Below are 15,720 nucleotides of genomic sequence, written 5' to 3' on the forward strand. Positions count from 1 at the left end.
GCAAAACTCTTACTATTTATGCTGCTTTTGAGATGTTCAAATCTGAAGAAAAAGAAAGAAAAATCTAAATCTAAAGTCCAATCATCTTCCCAATCTTCGGATTTTAATCTTCCTCAATTTTTCACTTGTAGAGTTCAAGTTTTATTAAGGAAAAGCTTTGTTCCATCTAGCAAGCATGATCCATGATATTAGAGAAGTTGTGTAAGAGAAGTATGAAATGCAATATTGGAGAAGTGTGCTAACACTCTGATCTGTAATTTCTAGATGAATGAAAACCACATAAAAGTTAGCAGAATTAGCCTCAATATGAAGGACACACTGCAAAGAAATGATTCACCTACTGAATATTCTTCAGTGCTGGTGACATATTGCAAACACAGCAATACAGTGGTGAGAGATTGAGGTTGAATTTGCAGAACTCTCTAGATGAATACCTGAATTTAGAGACAAATACTGGGGTCAGAGAGAAAGCTCAGCTAATTTTGGAACATATTGTGAACTGTCACATTTCTGGAGAGCTTAAGGTGGACAGTGATAGGTTGATGAGAGACTTGATCCCAAATGGACCAATGTAATTGTGAGACGTTTTGGGGGATCTGGTCCTCAATGCGATACTTTTGGAAGTAACTTTCTGACCTGGAGTGTAGATGAGGGCCGAGATCCAATGACCGTAAGCTTGTTCTGCTCCATAGTTCTATGCAGGTCCACCTTGGTGACAATGTCAAAGGTGATGCTGGACAGAAAAAACAGAGAACTCACTTTGTTCAGCTGGAAGAAATAATACTCCAGTAAAGCCTCAAACAGGAATAATCCAGTTGCAGAGAAGGTCATCAAATGTTGGAGGTATTTGGCACAGGCCAGGTGCAAGCCCCAAGTTGATGGTTTGATTAGAACACACGATGAGGGTGGCGTCCAATTCCTGGTTGGTCCTCTTGGTTTGACCATTAGTCAGTCACGAAAAGTGAACTGGAGTTCTCAGTCCAAGGGAATGTCACCGGAGATTCTGTGTAACATGAAGACGTGATCTGTGAAAAGCTGAGAGGTCTCTAAGGCTGAAGGAAGCTTGTAGAGAAACAAAATACACAGCCTTGGAAAAATAGTTTGCAATAGTTAGTATGGCGGCGTTACCTGGAGGCTAGTGAGGAAATCTACCATGATGTAGGATCACAGCTGTCGGGAACAATAAACCAGCAGGTGGTGAGCTCAGTGACTTGGACCTGAGCTACATCCACTATATCCACTCTGAGTGTATAGTATAATATTTAGTTGACAATCCTTAAATCAAATGGCTACAAGAACATTAACTAAACAGTTTATTAACTTAAATAATGAACAGACATTAGCACTGCCACCTATACTGTTATTTCACAGGAGATCACAGGAGTGTGAGACTGCTGGAAAGCTGTCAGACATGTGAGTGTCGAATACAGAAACAATCAAATGTGCCACACGGAACAGTGTGTCGGGTCCTGGTCCTTTTCACAGTCATATTTAGCAAAGAAACAACAGAAAAAGAAATGTTTAAAGACAAAATAGGAAAATATTAATTTATTTCCTGGTTTATTCTGGTTCCAGGATTTGAATCCACCTGCTGTTCGGAGCCCTTCTGTGTGGAGTCTGTGGCTGTGTCCCAATTCAGGGTATGCACGCTTGAAGTACGCACACTACGCATACTACGTACGGTGCGTACTACAAGTACGGGAAGTGCGGAAGTGAGAGGCTTGTGAAATGGGACGGTCTAGCCTTCGTCGCGCTGTTCAGGTTGCCTAGCAACCATGATACTAACCGCGAGAAATGTTTCATACAGCTTTGTGTGACAGAAATGAAGGAGAAAAATGTTTTGTTGGTCATTCATTTTTGTCATGACATCACTTTGATTAGTTGAGACCACAGGACTGTAAAACATGATAGTTGGGCTTCATTTCTGTACTGAACAGTCATTTCAAGATCAGTTAGTAAATAATAATTAGCTAATGTTGTTCATGAGACTAAAGTCATCTCACTGTGGTAATGTAAATATAATATGGACAATATTATATGTATTGTCAGATATATATATATATATATATACACGAGCTTGAACTCTGGGTCAAAGATGCAAGTAGCAGTTATTTATATTTCCTATCGCCTTAAATCTTCACTCAAAGACACTCAAGTATCTCTGACAGTGTATATACAGATGTATTATATATAAGAGACAATCACTGTTCTTTCAATATGTTGGCATTACTAAATTTGGCTCAATGCTTATATATATGTGTAAAAAGAAAATGTACGAGCTGTGATAACTGTTTCTGATAGAATGAAGATCAGACTGATATATGAAATATTCCTTTATTGGGTGAGAAAATCAGACCATGTCATAACTGCTTTAAGTCACACAGAATAGATATCAGAGCCTTAAACAGGCTGACTTCTGCTAAATGGGTCAAACTGGGCAGAAAGTATACAAACACATAACATCCTTATAGAATATGATGTAACACTATAGATCAACTTACCTCAGAATATATAAAGCATATAAACAATTACAGCAATATGATGCAACAGACACAGCAGTGCTACTAATCCAAAATACTCAAAGCTTCATAGAACTGAAACAAACATTTATTTTTAGCTCCATTCTGCTGCTGATACATACTTTAGGTTTCTGAATATTAAACTTGTTGCTGCCTTTCATAGTGTGTAACTTGAAGGCCCTGAGTACTTTCTCCCACACTGAAAACACTGGGATGATAACATTATTTGAACATTACCTAATAAGACTGATTCAGGACAGACAATTAGTTATGTTAAACTTTCCTAGCAGTCCTTCACAAACAGGGAACAGTCTGTCTATTCTCTCCATCTGTCAGCTGCTGCTGGCTCTTCCTCCTCCTCTTCCTCACACACTGCTGAGTTTGTCCTGGTGGATCATCAGGGGTGCAAAGCCTCACAGATGATGTGCAGCAGTGGGTCCCTCAGTCTGTCCTCACTCTGGACACTTGCAGTTGTCACACATGGAAATCAAATGTGTGATAAGCTGCAGGATTCAAACACAAGTGTAACTTATAAATACATGTTCATACTTTTATTCCACAATCAGAGAGAAAGAAACAGAGAGAGAGTGCAGGACAGACAGACAGGTGACAGTCTCAGGTGTACACACTGCTACAAAACAGCACAAGAGAAGGAGGATTTAGTGTTTGTGTTATTACGAGTGCTAAACAAGAAGAGTTCCCAGATGGTCCAGTGGACACATGTGTGACTCCTGTGATTAAAGCATCTTTCTTTCAGCTTAACGAGTGAACCGTCAGCTCGTTCAAACACACGTTAAAGTCCGTTTGGCTCGACACCACCGAACAGAGGCAGCAATATAACATAGCTAACATTAACAGTGCAGTGAATCCTGCTTGTGCCGTCATATTCAGGACTGCAAACCGAGCAGCATCACTGACTTTCAGCTTGTTGTGTTTGTGGATATATGACTGACTTTAATTATCCATAAAATCATCACATTCTCTGTAAGATTAAGGTCGACTATATATGTATTTTAAAGTAAAGGCTTTAAATAAATAAAGCCAACTTGACTTGACTTGACTAAAACCAAGTTACCGCTGAAAGTATAAACATCGCTAATGTCACATAACTTTGCCGACATGTGGCCAACAGTATTGTTTTAATGTTCTTAAACATTCGCACATAAATAAGTGACATCATATTCAGTACTTACTTTTGACAGTTCACTCTTCGGCCGCTCCCTTCTGCCGTATTTTGCGGCAAAATTATCCACACCCACCGCCGCGCTATGGATTGTGGGATATATGGGCCACGAAGCGTGCACCGGACCACGCTTGAAATTTGGGGAAATCGACGGCGCATTTGGAGTATGCATTTGAAGTACACTTTGAATTGGGACAGCCGTCGTCGCGTGGCGGTGACGTACTCGCACTTGAAATGCGTACTTCAAGCGTGCATACCCTGAATTGGGACACAGCCAGGATGTCCTTTCCATGTTTGCAGGTGTGCTCACTGGGTAGTTTTGCAGGGTTTCCTCAAACAGTCCAAAGACATGCATGGCGTTGGATTAACTTTGATCCTAAACTGGCCCTGGAGGGTGAAGATTGTTTTTTTTAATTAAAAAAAAAAAATACATAAACTAAAAAGCTCATATAGGGCTTTCTATGGTGGCCCCAAGAGGTCAAAAGCAATGCAAATTAAGACATAACATATCAATAACATAAAGGAACAGATGCAGTGGTGACAGAAACCAAACCATGCACAGGATTTTACAAAGACATGCTTAAAAGAAGCTTCATGTGAGGGAGAAAAAGATCCAGGTCCTTATTTATAAGTTTGCTATTAAATTGTTTTTACTTTGAAATCCAAAATGAGACTGACTTCCAGGATAGCAACATGGCACTGATGACTGCAGCTGTTGAGTCACTCCATTTAAAAAAAGAAAGATTATTTTCTGACTTTACTTTTAGACCTGTCTAAAAATGACGTCTGTGACAGTCACACATCTACAGCATGTACGACTGTATATAGTACAGGACGGAACAGTTGATGACTAAGGCTACGTTCACACTGCAGGTCTTAATGCTCAATTTCGATTTTTTGATCAAATCCGATTTTTTTTGTCTGCTTGTTCACACTACAAATAAAATGTGACAGCAAACGTGCTCTAGTGTGAACCCTCAAAGCGCAAAAGAAGACGTCACACAAAACGCGCTCTGTTTAGACCTAGACCAAACAATATTGTTTGACTGATGGCCCTTAATATAAAGACTTGTTTTGGACTTTACGTTTCCCAATTTTGCTTTAAGTTATTTTGTTATTTACATATGGCCTAATAATGATCCTTATTGCTGTTTTAGAGAGGAGCAGTGATTCAAAGGATAGTTGCAGATTTCTGTCAGATTTTCTGTCAGAATCTGCAGATTATACAGTACAAATAAAATATTCACGTTTCTCCAACGTTGTCTTCCCAACAGTTTCACTAACATCTACACTGGATGGCCAGGAAGCGTTCATGATGCCTTCTCCGGCACTGATAATTGGCGTCTGTATTGTGTCAGTGACGTAAATGACGGATTTAATGCGACATGACCATTCAAACAGCAGTCGCTTTCTAAAACATCAGATATGTATCAGATTCAGTACCACATACGAAAGTGACCAATATCGGATTAGTGCCGTTCACACTGTCATACCATGATCGGATATGGGTCGCATATGGTCAAAAAAGTCGGATTTGATGCGCTTTCGCCTGCAGTGTGAACGTAGCCTTAATGAATAACTTTTAAACGGCACTGCTGTCACTTGACCTAACGATAATTATTAATACGTTGCAACAGAGCAACTTTGAATCGAAGTTATTCCAGTGTCAGTACACGTTCTCCGTTTTTTAATCATTTATTCAGCATTAAGATCTTAATTCCAGTCAGTGATGATTCCGATGAAAAGTCAATCTATCATCTTGTAACAGACCTCATTACACCTGCTCTAGGCGCTGGGTGGAGCGCAGTGAAACAACCAATTAAAAGGAGTCTGTTTCTGCCTGATAGTGGTGTGCGATACTGCATATTTTGGTATCGATCCGATACCAAGTAAATACGGGCCAGTATCGCCGATACCAATACTGATACCGATACTTTTCAATAAATAAGGTGGATGCCTCATTGAATTGCTAAATCGCAATTAATTTTCATGACCTTAAGTGCTTTTTGTGATTTTTCCTTTTGTATTATTTATTACTTAAAATCCAGGACATAATTAGGAGAAATAATTAATTTATAATTAAATAAAAAATGCTTTATTATTGTGGCGGCTGTGGTCTGCGATGCTGCTGCTGGTGAGATGGACTCACCTGTGTCACCTATGCTTATATCCTTACTCTCATTCCCCTTAATGTATCTGTAACATGCAACTTCTTTCGGTGCTTTGCTACTGGAAACTGGAATCTTACCTTCATTGCATCTACAATCATGCCTCACCGGCTTAAAACCTGTGCGCTGCTTGTGCTGTTGTTGTTTTTGGTGTTGATGTGTACAGCTGGCAGCAGGAGGGCTGCAGCCGTTTAATGTAGGCTACTGTTACAGCAACCGTGTGATCACTGTAAGGGTGGACAGCGCGCGGCTCGGGGTCAGCCGGAGGCTGGCGCGCCAGCGGGACCTGCCAAGCTGGAGATGGAGGTCGAGGTGCGCGGGGTCCTGTCTGAGGGCGGCATGCTGTCCGCTTCGGCCGTCTGCCCAGCTGCCTCTGAGCCCCGGCTCGCTTCCACTCCTGCTCCGCCGCCTCTGCTTGCCATATGGGTGGCCATCAGGCCAGCTCCCGGGCTTCCACTGGAGGCGTGGGCGACCGCCAGAGTGGACACTTCCCCGTCGCTGGGCCGGGACATGGGGCGCCGACGGTCCGGGCCGATTCCCTCGCCTGTTCGCGGGGTGGGGTGAAGCGGGCAAGGGGGTATGTGGCAGGGCGTGTTCTGCGATGCTGCAGGTTTGGTGGTGGTGATGTGTACGGCTGCCAGCGGGAGAGCTGCAGCCGTTGAATGTACTATTACAGGAACCGTGGGATTATTGTAAGAATAAATGATGCGCGAAGCATCAAAATTTCTTTTCTTTTTTAATCTTAAGTGCACGCAAACCAGTAAACAAATTAAAACAAATACTGTTGATAAACTATAATACAAAAATGGCAATTAACATTCTATACACCAACAAAAACAATATATATTATTAATATGTAAACAACAACCCCCGAAGTGTCTAAGTTACATGACGTGTCAGCGCAACACTGAAACATAAGAAGGGGGGGGGGGGGAGCAAAGTGTGCCTGCTCTCCGCTGTCACAGGAGCGGCGAGTCCAGCGACCTGGCTGTTTCGTTTCTGCCGAAAGCACAGCGTAGCAAGCAAGCAGAACTCAAAGTAAAGAATCGATCTAACCAGGCTAGTATCGATCCGATACCGATCCCGACTTGGGATCGATACTATCGATATTTGGATCGATCCGCCCACCACTACTGCCTGATTATATGCCGCTACTGTACATACAGCAAAGCTTTCAGAGCTCACCTGCAGATGCTGAAACCATGAAGATGACGCAGCAGAACAACAGAGCACAGTGACCTAACGCAGATGCTACAGAATACATGTTGTTGTTCTTGAACTCCCACTGCGGGTGTTTCAAAATAATGTAGCCAGTCAGTGGTGCACTGAAAATGTAAAAGACAAACAAAGACTTTGAATTTCCTTTCCGGCTTTTCGTGAAACTGTCTGGTATGGTGCACGGTACGGTTGCTGCAAGCACATGCGCACAACACCAACGCCGAACACCGGCTTGAAGCTGACGCTCCGGTGTCAAAAAAAACACCAACATGCTTCAGAAGCACTGTGTCGAGGCTTGCTTCGTTTGGCCAGAGTCACGTGATCAGTGACGTCCGAAGCTTCATTTAGAACGTAACTGATTTGGTGCTTTATAAGGAAGTGAACCCTTCGCCGGATTTGTGGAGTGTTTTGATGGCGAGAGAGCAAACCACTGATCATTCTACTGAAAGATAAGGGGCCAACGAGGAAGAGGAGGTTCTGTAGTGTGGGGGTATTTTGAGTTGATTATGGTCAGTTTTGGTTGGGTTTGTCAGCTTTGTGTTCTTGTTGTTTGCTTCTGTTTTGTGCGTGTTTATCTGAAAAGGTGAAAAACTTAGAATGTCAAAAATCTTTTTATAATATAAATATTATTAAATAACTTTAGAAGTTATTCTACAAAATGTGCTGCAATTTAATTTGTTTATCCACCTGGTTCTCTACCAGTTTCTTTGCACTCCAGCCTCTTCTGTACCATGTGAGAGGATTTTTTTTTTAAAGCAGGAGAAAATATGTCCACGAAAAGAAACAGACTCGGCCATCGCACACTGGGACCGATTCTCTTTTTAAATAAAAATGAAAAAGGGTTACCTATCGAGATTTTACTTTGCAAGTTCGTAAGCATTATCCCTTTCAGTTCACAATCAATTCTACCCCCAGGTCAAAAATATGCATAAGGAAAAATATAATATAATATTATTTATGAACATACCTGTCCACCTGTCCAGTGATTAACTGCATAAGTACATGAAGGCAGGACCTCACAGCAGAAGCATACTCCATAATGTGTTGTATCAAGAAGTCACAAGTAAAGAAAGACCACACCATGTCGCTCGTTTAAACAAGGAACATTTATTGATCAAAATTATTTATTAAATAAATAAACAACAATTTTTTCAGACCAAAAATTACATGTTTAAAGCAACACAACGGCAGCCCAATATCAGACAGAATTCCACTCTCAATCATAATGAAGCAGTTGGTTTTATTTTGTAGATTCAAGCTGCTCTTCATATTTTTGGCCACCAGATGTCACCAGAGAGAACTGTGCTGAAAAGCTTCGAGTAATGAACCGTTTTTCAATACAAGCTTCAATGTTTCAGAAAGCTTTATTTGCCCATCACTACTCATTAGTTAAACCAGGGATTAGATCTTTTCTTCCCTGGTTCCTGTAGACCACAGTGTATTATCGCCATCTACCCCTCTGGAGTGGTGGTGCACAAAGTTTAACTTGTCGTGCTTTTATCTGATAAATCAAATCTTATTTATAAAGTTTACATTTTTCATTAACTGAATTTTAAAACTAAAAATATTTGCTCAGCTATTTTACACATCACTTATTAAAATGGATGCAATTTTCTGAAACGCTTTAACGGTGGACAAGAAAACAAACTGTTTTAAAATAGGAAGGAAGGCAGAGAGCAGTGTGCATATACTACTATGACTTTGTATCTGAGCAGTGCTGTCAATGACTTGGTTGAATGGATGGTCTAAAAATGAAGATCTGATGGGTGAGTAAAGGATTCAACTATTGTTACACTAAGATGTTGAAAACATGCTGTAACATGTGTCTGTGTGATATATGTAGAAGTTGGTCCAACTGGAAACAGTTACTGAGTAATGATATAAATGAGTGTGTGTGCTTGTCCAGTCAGTGAGGAGCTGTGGTTCTGTTTTGCCCCATGCTTGCAGACATTACAGTTGTCTTTATGTTATTGTTGCAAGGCTGTATTTTGCTGAATGTCCGTCCCGTGGCCCATCATCATCATCCCCCTAGAAATGTCATATCAATATCTGCAGAGAAGAGTAGGTAGTATAAAAACGGTTGGTGATCTCATCGTCCCACTCAAAAACAATTCCTCCTTGCCCTTTCTCTCTCCCAGTTAAGATGCTTTTTGTCTGGATGGAAATCTCTGTAACCTGTAAATGAAGCCCAGTAAACTGTTAGCTGCTGTTGCCTCCCATGTCCACATCAACAGCAGCCAAGGATCTCATTATCCCACAGCAGAGACGCAGTGCCTTGGCCTGCATCCAGTCCACTTTGGCTTAATTGTGAGTCTGCTGCTGACCCTGGTGCTGAATCTACTGCTGACGCTACAGCTCCACATCTAATCTTACTAATGCTATATATACATTTTTAAAGCTGCCCTCTATCTAATTATATTTAAAATCTTATTTACATTTTTCTCAACTTTATTAATGTGCACTAACCTTTGAATCAAAGTATATTCCCAAGAATATATATCCACCCTTTTCTACCTTTTCTCCAGTGGAAAGTAGTGTAACCCTGGTTTCTGGTTGTGGTAGCGTTCTCTGGTCTATTAAGTGAGGCAAGTGATAATGAATCAACTCCAGTTTGTCAAATCATAAGATATTATTACAAAATCTAGTTTGCGACATGCATTTATATTATAAATTTATATCATAATCTACTGACTGACTGAAGAAGTCACTTGGATCAGTGACAAAATGTTTCTCCCACTGAAAATGCTACATCCAGATGAACAGAACAGAGCATGTTACTGTTTCTCTTCACTGACCCACAGTCTTTAAATCATGATGTCATTCACATAAAAATAAACTATTTCAGTTTTTGGGCTCTAATGAGGTTTTATAAATGTAAAAATATGTGCTCATTAATCTCAGGGAAGGATTGTGTCTCTGAAGTATTTATATGTATTTCGTCAACTTACATACTAGTTTTATTGTAATCAAATTTGATGAGCCATGTTCTGATACTTAATGCTCTGTGTTGTGTTTCTCATCTCATGCACTTTATTAAATTAAGTTGTAACAGTAACAGAGTTGTGTTATCATCAGTAATGGGTGTTACAGTTAAGGACGTCATTTGGTGGCAAAAAACACATTTGTACACCACCACAAAATATTTAACACTATAATCAAGATGTGACTGATGTGCAAACTTCCAGCTGTAATTTAACTGTGTTGCATTCAGTGAATTAAGACATATTTTTATAAACAGTCCTCCATTTTCAGAGGCTCAAAGGCAATTAGACAAATTAACACTGTTTTAAATGTAGGGACAGTTGGTCGAAAGGTCCTTTGCCTACAATGAGTACTGAAGTCTACCACCCATGCACATCACCAGATGCTGTTTCCATCCTTGTCCTGTTGGGGGAGTGCTGTTGGGTTTGAAATGGCATTTAGCTGGTGGCACATCTCAGAGTAACATCCACATCAAAGCAAAGTTTCCCAAAAGAATGTTGTAATGTAACAATGTACAGTTTAACAACTGTAACAATCAATGTCATTAACTTTACTTCATGGTTGTTCTAATGTTGTGGCATGTATCCACCTGTTTACTAAAGAAAAATAATATTAGACCGAATATTTTCTTTTACACGAACATCAGTTATTTTTCCTTATAATGTTCTATATTACCTCACATTAAATGATATACATCTTTAACTTTTTAGTGTTAATGCAGGCCTGCAAACTGAACTATTTAAATATACTGGTACTTTTTGTGCCCCAGTTTCACACAGATGAGCCACTCTGTGGTATCTGTTACTCTCACATTTGTACTCATATCAGTCTGAAACCACAGCCCATGGCTAACATAGCAGTGCTTTACTAGTAAAGCTTCACTGCTTTACTTGGAACTCACAACAGCTCATTTCTGTGCCCACATAAGGCCGAGAAACACACATGTATAAAGAAACAAACACTGAAATCAACATGCTATTAAAGAGGAGCTGTTCTGATCACAGTACAAACCTACTGACCATTTTATTAGGTACAAATGTCACTGTTTTTTAATGCAAATATGTAATGAGCCAATCACATGGCAACAGCATTACAGTTATAGATATTCTGATTTGATTTAGGTGATTTAAGTAAAGGTGAATGTGGCATTGTTGTTGATGCCAGGTGGAAACTTCTGATTTTCTAGGATTTCCCCCCAAAAAACATCTGTTGATGACAGAGGTCAGAGTCCAGTCTGCTTTAAGCTGATAGTAAGGCAACACAAATAGCCACTGATTACAAGCAAGGTATGCAGAAGAGCACAGTATGCACAGCACATAGGACGTAACAACAGCAAGAGTGTAGAGCTAATAACAGGAAACTGAGGCCACAGTTCACACAGGCTCACAAACATCAGAGAACAGAAGATTGTAAAAACATTGCCTCATCTGAAGAGTCTCAATTACTGCTGCTAAGCATTTAGATGGTGGGATCAGAACTGGTGTAAAACAACATGAAAGCAGCCTGCACAAGGGATTAAGGAGCCATTTGTTGGCAGAGAACAGTTTCCAGAGTGGAGGCTCAATGAGCCGCTAAAATCCTATATATGGGAAAAACTGTACTTTCAAAGCTGCATCATTTGGTCGCCCCCAGGTCTCAGTTCATGCGGTGCTTCAAATTCAAAACAAGTCAATGATTTTCAAAAAGTGACTTTCGAGAGCCTGCTTTTTTACTATCTTCTGTTAAACAATATTTTTGATTTTCTGCCCTGATTTTTTAATCTACTTTTTGCACACATTTTACATATAGGCAAAAAAAAGTATGTGGGGGAAGGGGGCGGAGTTTACTGTGTCTATGACAAAAAGAGAAAATGAGTCACATCAGTCAAGAGGACAATGGAAGACACGTCTCTACTATTTCTGCTCTGTAAGTGAAGAATTTCTTCCTTTCAAATGTTGAACTTTTTCTCTCTGCTCTGTTAATAAACAATGATGGAGGAGAAGGTACTGTTAGAGCAAGAAGACAGGCTGAATGGACTGAACAGCAGGTTGAAGGGAAAAGTTTACTCTGTGAAACAGTGAACTTGACAGAGGTTAGTTAGTTATTATATCAGCTTACCTTTAAAGTGGACACACGACTTCATGCTTACTGTTACCAGTCATGTTTACAAATGTTTCTTATGCATCGAGTACAGTGAGTTCGAAAACATCCAATAATCACTAAAGGAACAGCCTTACAGATTTGGTGTTAGAGATGACGGAGTAGGAATGTGCACAGGGCTAATAAACTGATGGATTTCTGATTTCCAATGTTTATTTATTGAGTTCTTGTGAGCTCACATGGGACAAAACAAGTTTTTGGACTTGAAGCTCAAAAGCAATAACTAATACAAAGCCACAGAGACACAGTCTTAACACTGGAACCAGAGAAGAACAGACATGAGAACACAGCGGACTAGTGAGACAGAGAGAGAACCCAGTCTAGACACAGGAGACACACAAACATAAAGAAAAAGAAGACTTGAGATGAAATGAGGAACGTAACAGTAACAAACCTAAAGACAAGAACTATAAATATAACCATAGCAAGATAGCTAAAATAATAAATATGAATAGATCTTTTTCTTAAGTCTTTATTATTTTACATGCTAATCTAACTTTTACTTTTCTTTAGTTCTGACTTCAATGCCTTGCAGGATAACAAACCAAGGTCAGTGATTTTCTTTTAAATATGTCAAATATGTGTTAAATTCTTCTTCTTTTATGTTTAGGGTTGGCAGCCCTAACCACATAAGAATTATTTTAATTGCTTTGCACAACCATGACATCTTTTTTAATTTTAACTCTCACAGCTAATCTCACTGTGAGTCCCAGCAGCTCTCAGTTCTTTGAAGGAGACTTTGTGTCTCTGAGCTGTGAGGAGGACGACAGCTCTGCTGGATGGACTGTGAGGAGAAACACAAGCAAACAACAGAGGACTCAGTGTGGAGATGGGTGGGGAAAACCAGATGATTCGTCCTGTAATATCACTATGATGGTGCCTCATGACAGTGGAATATATTGGTGTGAGTTCAATCAGAGTACCATCAGTAACATGGTTAACTTGACAGTCACTGGTAAGCTGAGTGTGTGGAGTTAGTGTTGATGAAGCTGTGTGTAAATGGATGAAATGCTGTAGTTTGTCTCTGTGTTGAGGTGGATCAGTGATCCTGCAGAGTCCTGTCCTCCCTGTGATGGAGGGAGATGACGTCACTCTGCTCTGTAAAACAAAGACCACTCCCTCCAACCTCCCAGCCATTTTTTCCAAAGATGGCGTCTTCACCGGGAAAGACTCTGCAGGTCACATGACCATCCAGCATGTTTCCAGGTCTGATGAAGGCCTCTACAAGTGTGACATCAGCGGTCATGGAGAGTCTCCATCCAGCTGGATCACTGTCACAGGTGACACACTCACCTGTCTGTGTTTCTGCAGGTTTCAACATTCACAATGTGACGACAACTTAATGACTGTGTTTGCTTTATTTTAGACAAACACACCACCACACCTCCACCTGCCTCTTCTGCCGGTTCCTCTCCACTTGTCCCCGTGTTACTGACAGCTGGAACAGTCTGTGTTGTGTTAGTAGTGATGTTACTGGTTGTTTTGGTGGAACGACATGTTGACAGGAAATTAAAAGGTGAGACTTACACTCTTCATGTGCTGCATTAACACCTCACGTTAGTATGTTTTTCAATTTTAACAATATGTTGACAGGAAAGTAAAAGTTGAGACTCACTCTGAATGTCTCACATTAGTATGTTTTTAAACAATATTCAAAGGAAAGATGAAACTTGGTTTAAAGAAGCTCTGTGCGAGTTTCTCGTAAACAAACAGAAGTTTCCATTTGCATCAAGTATTTCTCAAGCAGAAATTTGCCCTTTATTAATAATGTTAAACATCCTGAATGTAGTCCACCCATCCATTCTCTTGTGCGTGTCCAATTTAAGGAAGCAGGGTGTCTGCAGGTTATCCCAGGTAGGTGGGGTACACCATGGACAGACAACCAGTCACATTAATGTGGCAAGTTAGAATAATCAGTTAAACTTATCCTATTAACTGCATGTTTTTGGAGAAGTACCCAGAGTGAATCCACACAAAAACAGAGAGAACATTCAAAAGGATTTAACTCAGGACCTTCTTGCTGTAAGACAACAGAGCTACCCACAAAGTACTCTTTAGATTACAAAAGTAATAAGAACAATACAATAGTGATTTCAGGTATTAAATAAATAATTCTTCTTCTATCCTACTCAATATAGGCATTCAGACGAAATTAGAACAACATTTATGGGTTTTAATGTGCTGATATCAAATGTTCTGATTGTTTTTTGGCGGAGGAAGAGATAAAGGTCTGTATGAGGAAGTAACAGACTGCAAAGCATTCTGGTTGTTCGTCTGAGCAGCAATAACCATCACAGAGCTGTTTTCATGGTTACAGACCACAAGGTTTAAAACTTTCCACTGCAAAGAAGACTATCTTTACTCTTCACCTCACACTAACGTGCAGTTTAAACAGTAAACTGTTTAAACTGCACGTTCTTTATGGGGGCAGTTCTTTCTCCCACAGTCTAAAGACATGATAGGTGTTAACTAGTGATTTCAAATTGGATAGATTGTTAAATTGTCTTTCTTAGTCCTGTGACAGACTGGAAACCTGTCTGGTGTGCAGCCTGCCTTTCACGCTATCCCAGTGAGGATAAGCTTCAGTCCTCCTGCTCCAGTTGTTAAGAAAATGTATGTATCATTTAGTGATACATATTTTTAAAATCTTAGTCAAACCCTACAGTATATGTATAGATCACACAGTAGTTGTTCTGTGTTTGTAGTATCTGTTAGCGGTGAGTGCTGTTCCTTGTGTTCCAAACAGTGTATTTCACACTGTGTATAACAAAGACTAACAGCTCTGTGGTCGTCCACTTTCCTTTTATTGATGAAAACTCGTCAGCTCCTCAGGGCTGTTAATACACACACACACACACACACACACACACACAGGTCTGTAGTCAATCAGTTCAAATACAGCCTTGTGATTCAGGTCCATCTTCATGTTTCGTAATCTTATGAAATTATACTCAGTATATAATCTGTCTAAAAACTCCCTGAAAAGCCTTCAGTTAATCCAAAATGCTGCAGCAAGAGTACTGACGGGGACTAGAAAGAGAGAGCAGATTTCTCCTGTTTTCAGGCCCCTCTTCTGTGGAACCAGCTTCCAGTTTGGATTCGGGAGACAGACACTGTCTCTACTTTTAATATCAGGCTTAAAACTTTCCTTTTTGCTAAAGCATATAGTTAGGGCTGGATCAGGTGACCCTAAATCCTGCCTTAGTTTTGCTGCAATAGGTGTAGGCTGCCGGGGGATTCCCATGATGCAATTAGTATTACTTCTTCAGTCACCTTTCTCACTCACTATGTGTTTATACACCTCTCTGGATTTAATAATTATTAACCTCTGGCTCTCTTCCATGTGTCTCTTGTCCTGTCTTCATCTGCACATCCCTAACCAGTCATGGCAGATGGTTGCTCCAACCTGAGCCTGGTTCTAGCTGATTTCTTCCTGTTAAAAATGGAGTTTTTCATTCCCACTGTTGCCAAGTGTTTGTTCATACAGGGGTCATTTTATAGGGTTTTACAA

At 40.2% G+C, this 15,720-nt stretch overlaps 2 protein-coding genes across 4 annotated transcripts in view; one reads left to right on the forward strand and one right to left on the reverse strand.

The window, feature by feature from the left end:
* Window positions 1–7,165, reverse strand: part of LOC102080591 (V-set and immunoglobulin domain-containing protein 8) — a 50,189-nt gene extending 43,024 nt beyond the window's left edge. Inside the window, exons 1-3 of one of the 3 annotated variants that reach the window (XM_025903467.1) lie at window positions 7,056–7,165; window positions 1,129–1,170; window positions 637–1,003 (exon numbers count right to left, since the gene is read on the reverse strand). In XM_025903467.1, the coding sequence (XP_025759252.1) occupies window positions 637–945 (309 nt within the window). In that variant the 5' untranslated portion in view covers window positions 946–1,003; window positions 1,129–1,170; window positions 7,056–7,165. Of the gene's footprint in view, window positions 1–636; window positions 1,210–7,055 lie in introns of those variants that run through there. The other 2 variants (XM_025903466.1, XM_025903468.1) reach the window with 2 other exon arrangements.
* The window catches only part of LOC109201181 (Fc receptor-like protein 5), a 41,100-nt gene that overhangs the window by 22,605 nt on the left and 2,775 nt on the right, over window positions 1–15,720 (forward strand). Inside the window, exons 2-5 of the mRNA XM_025903519.1 lie at window positions 12,723–12,758; window positions 12,901–13,164; window positions 13,244–13,489; window positions 13,576–13,725. Of these exons, the coding sequence (XP_025759304.1) occupies window positions 12,723–12,758; window positions 12,901–13,164; window positions 13,244–13,489; window positions 13,576–13,725 (696 nt within the window). The remainder of the gene's footprint in view (window positions 1–12,722; window positions 12,759–12,900; window positions 13,165–13,243; window positions 13,490–13,575; window positions 13,726–15,720) is intronic.

This window comes from Oreochromis niloticus, linkage group LG3 (assembly GCF_001858045.2).
Source record: "Oreochromis niloticus isolate F11D_XX linkage group LG3, O_niloticus_UMD_NMBU, whole genome shotgun sequence".
In the NCBI taxonomy this organism is placed as follows: Eukaryota; Metazoa; Chordata; class Actinopteri; order Cichliformes; family Cichlidae; genus Oreochromis; species Oreochromis niloticus.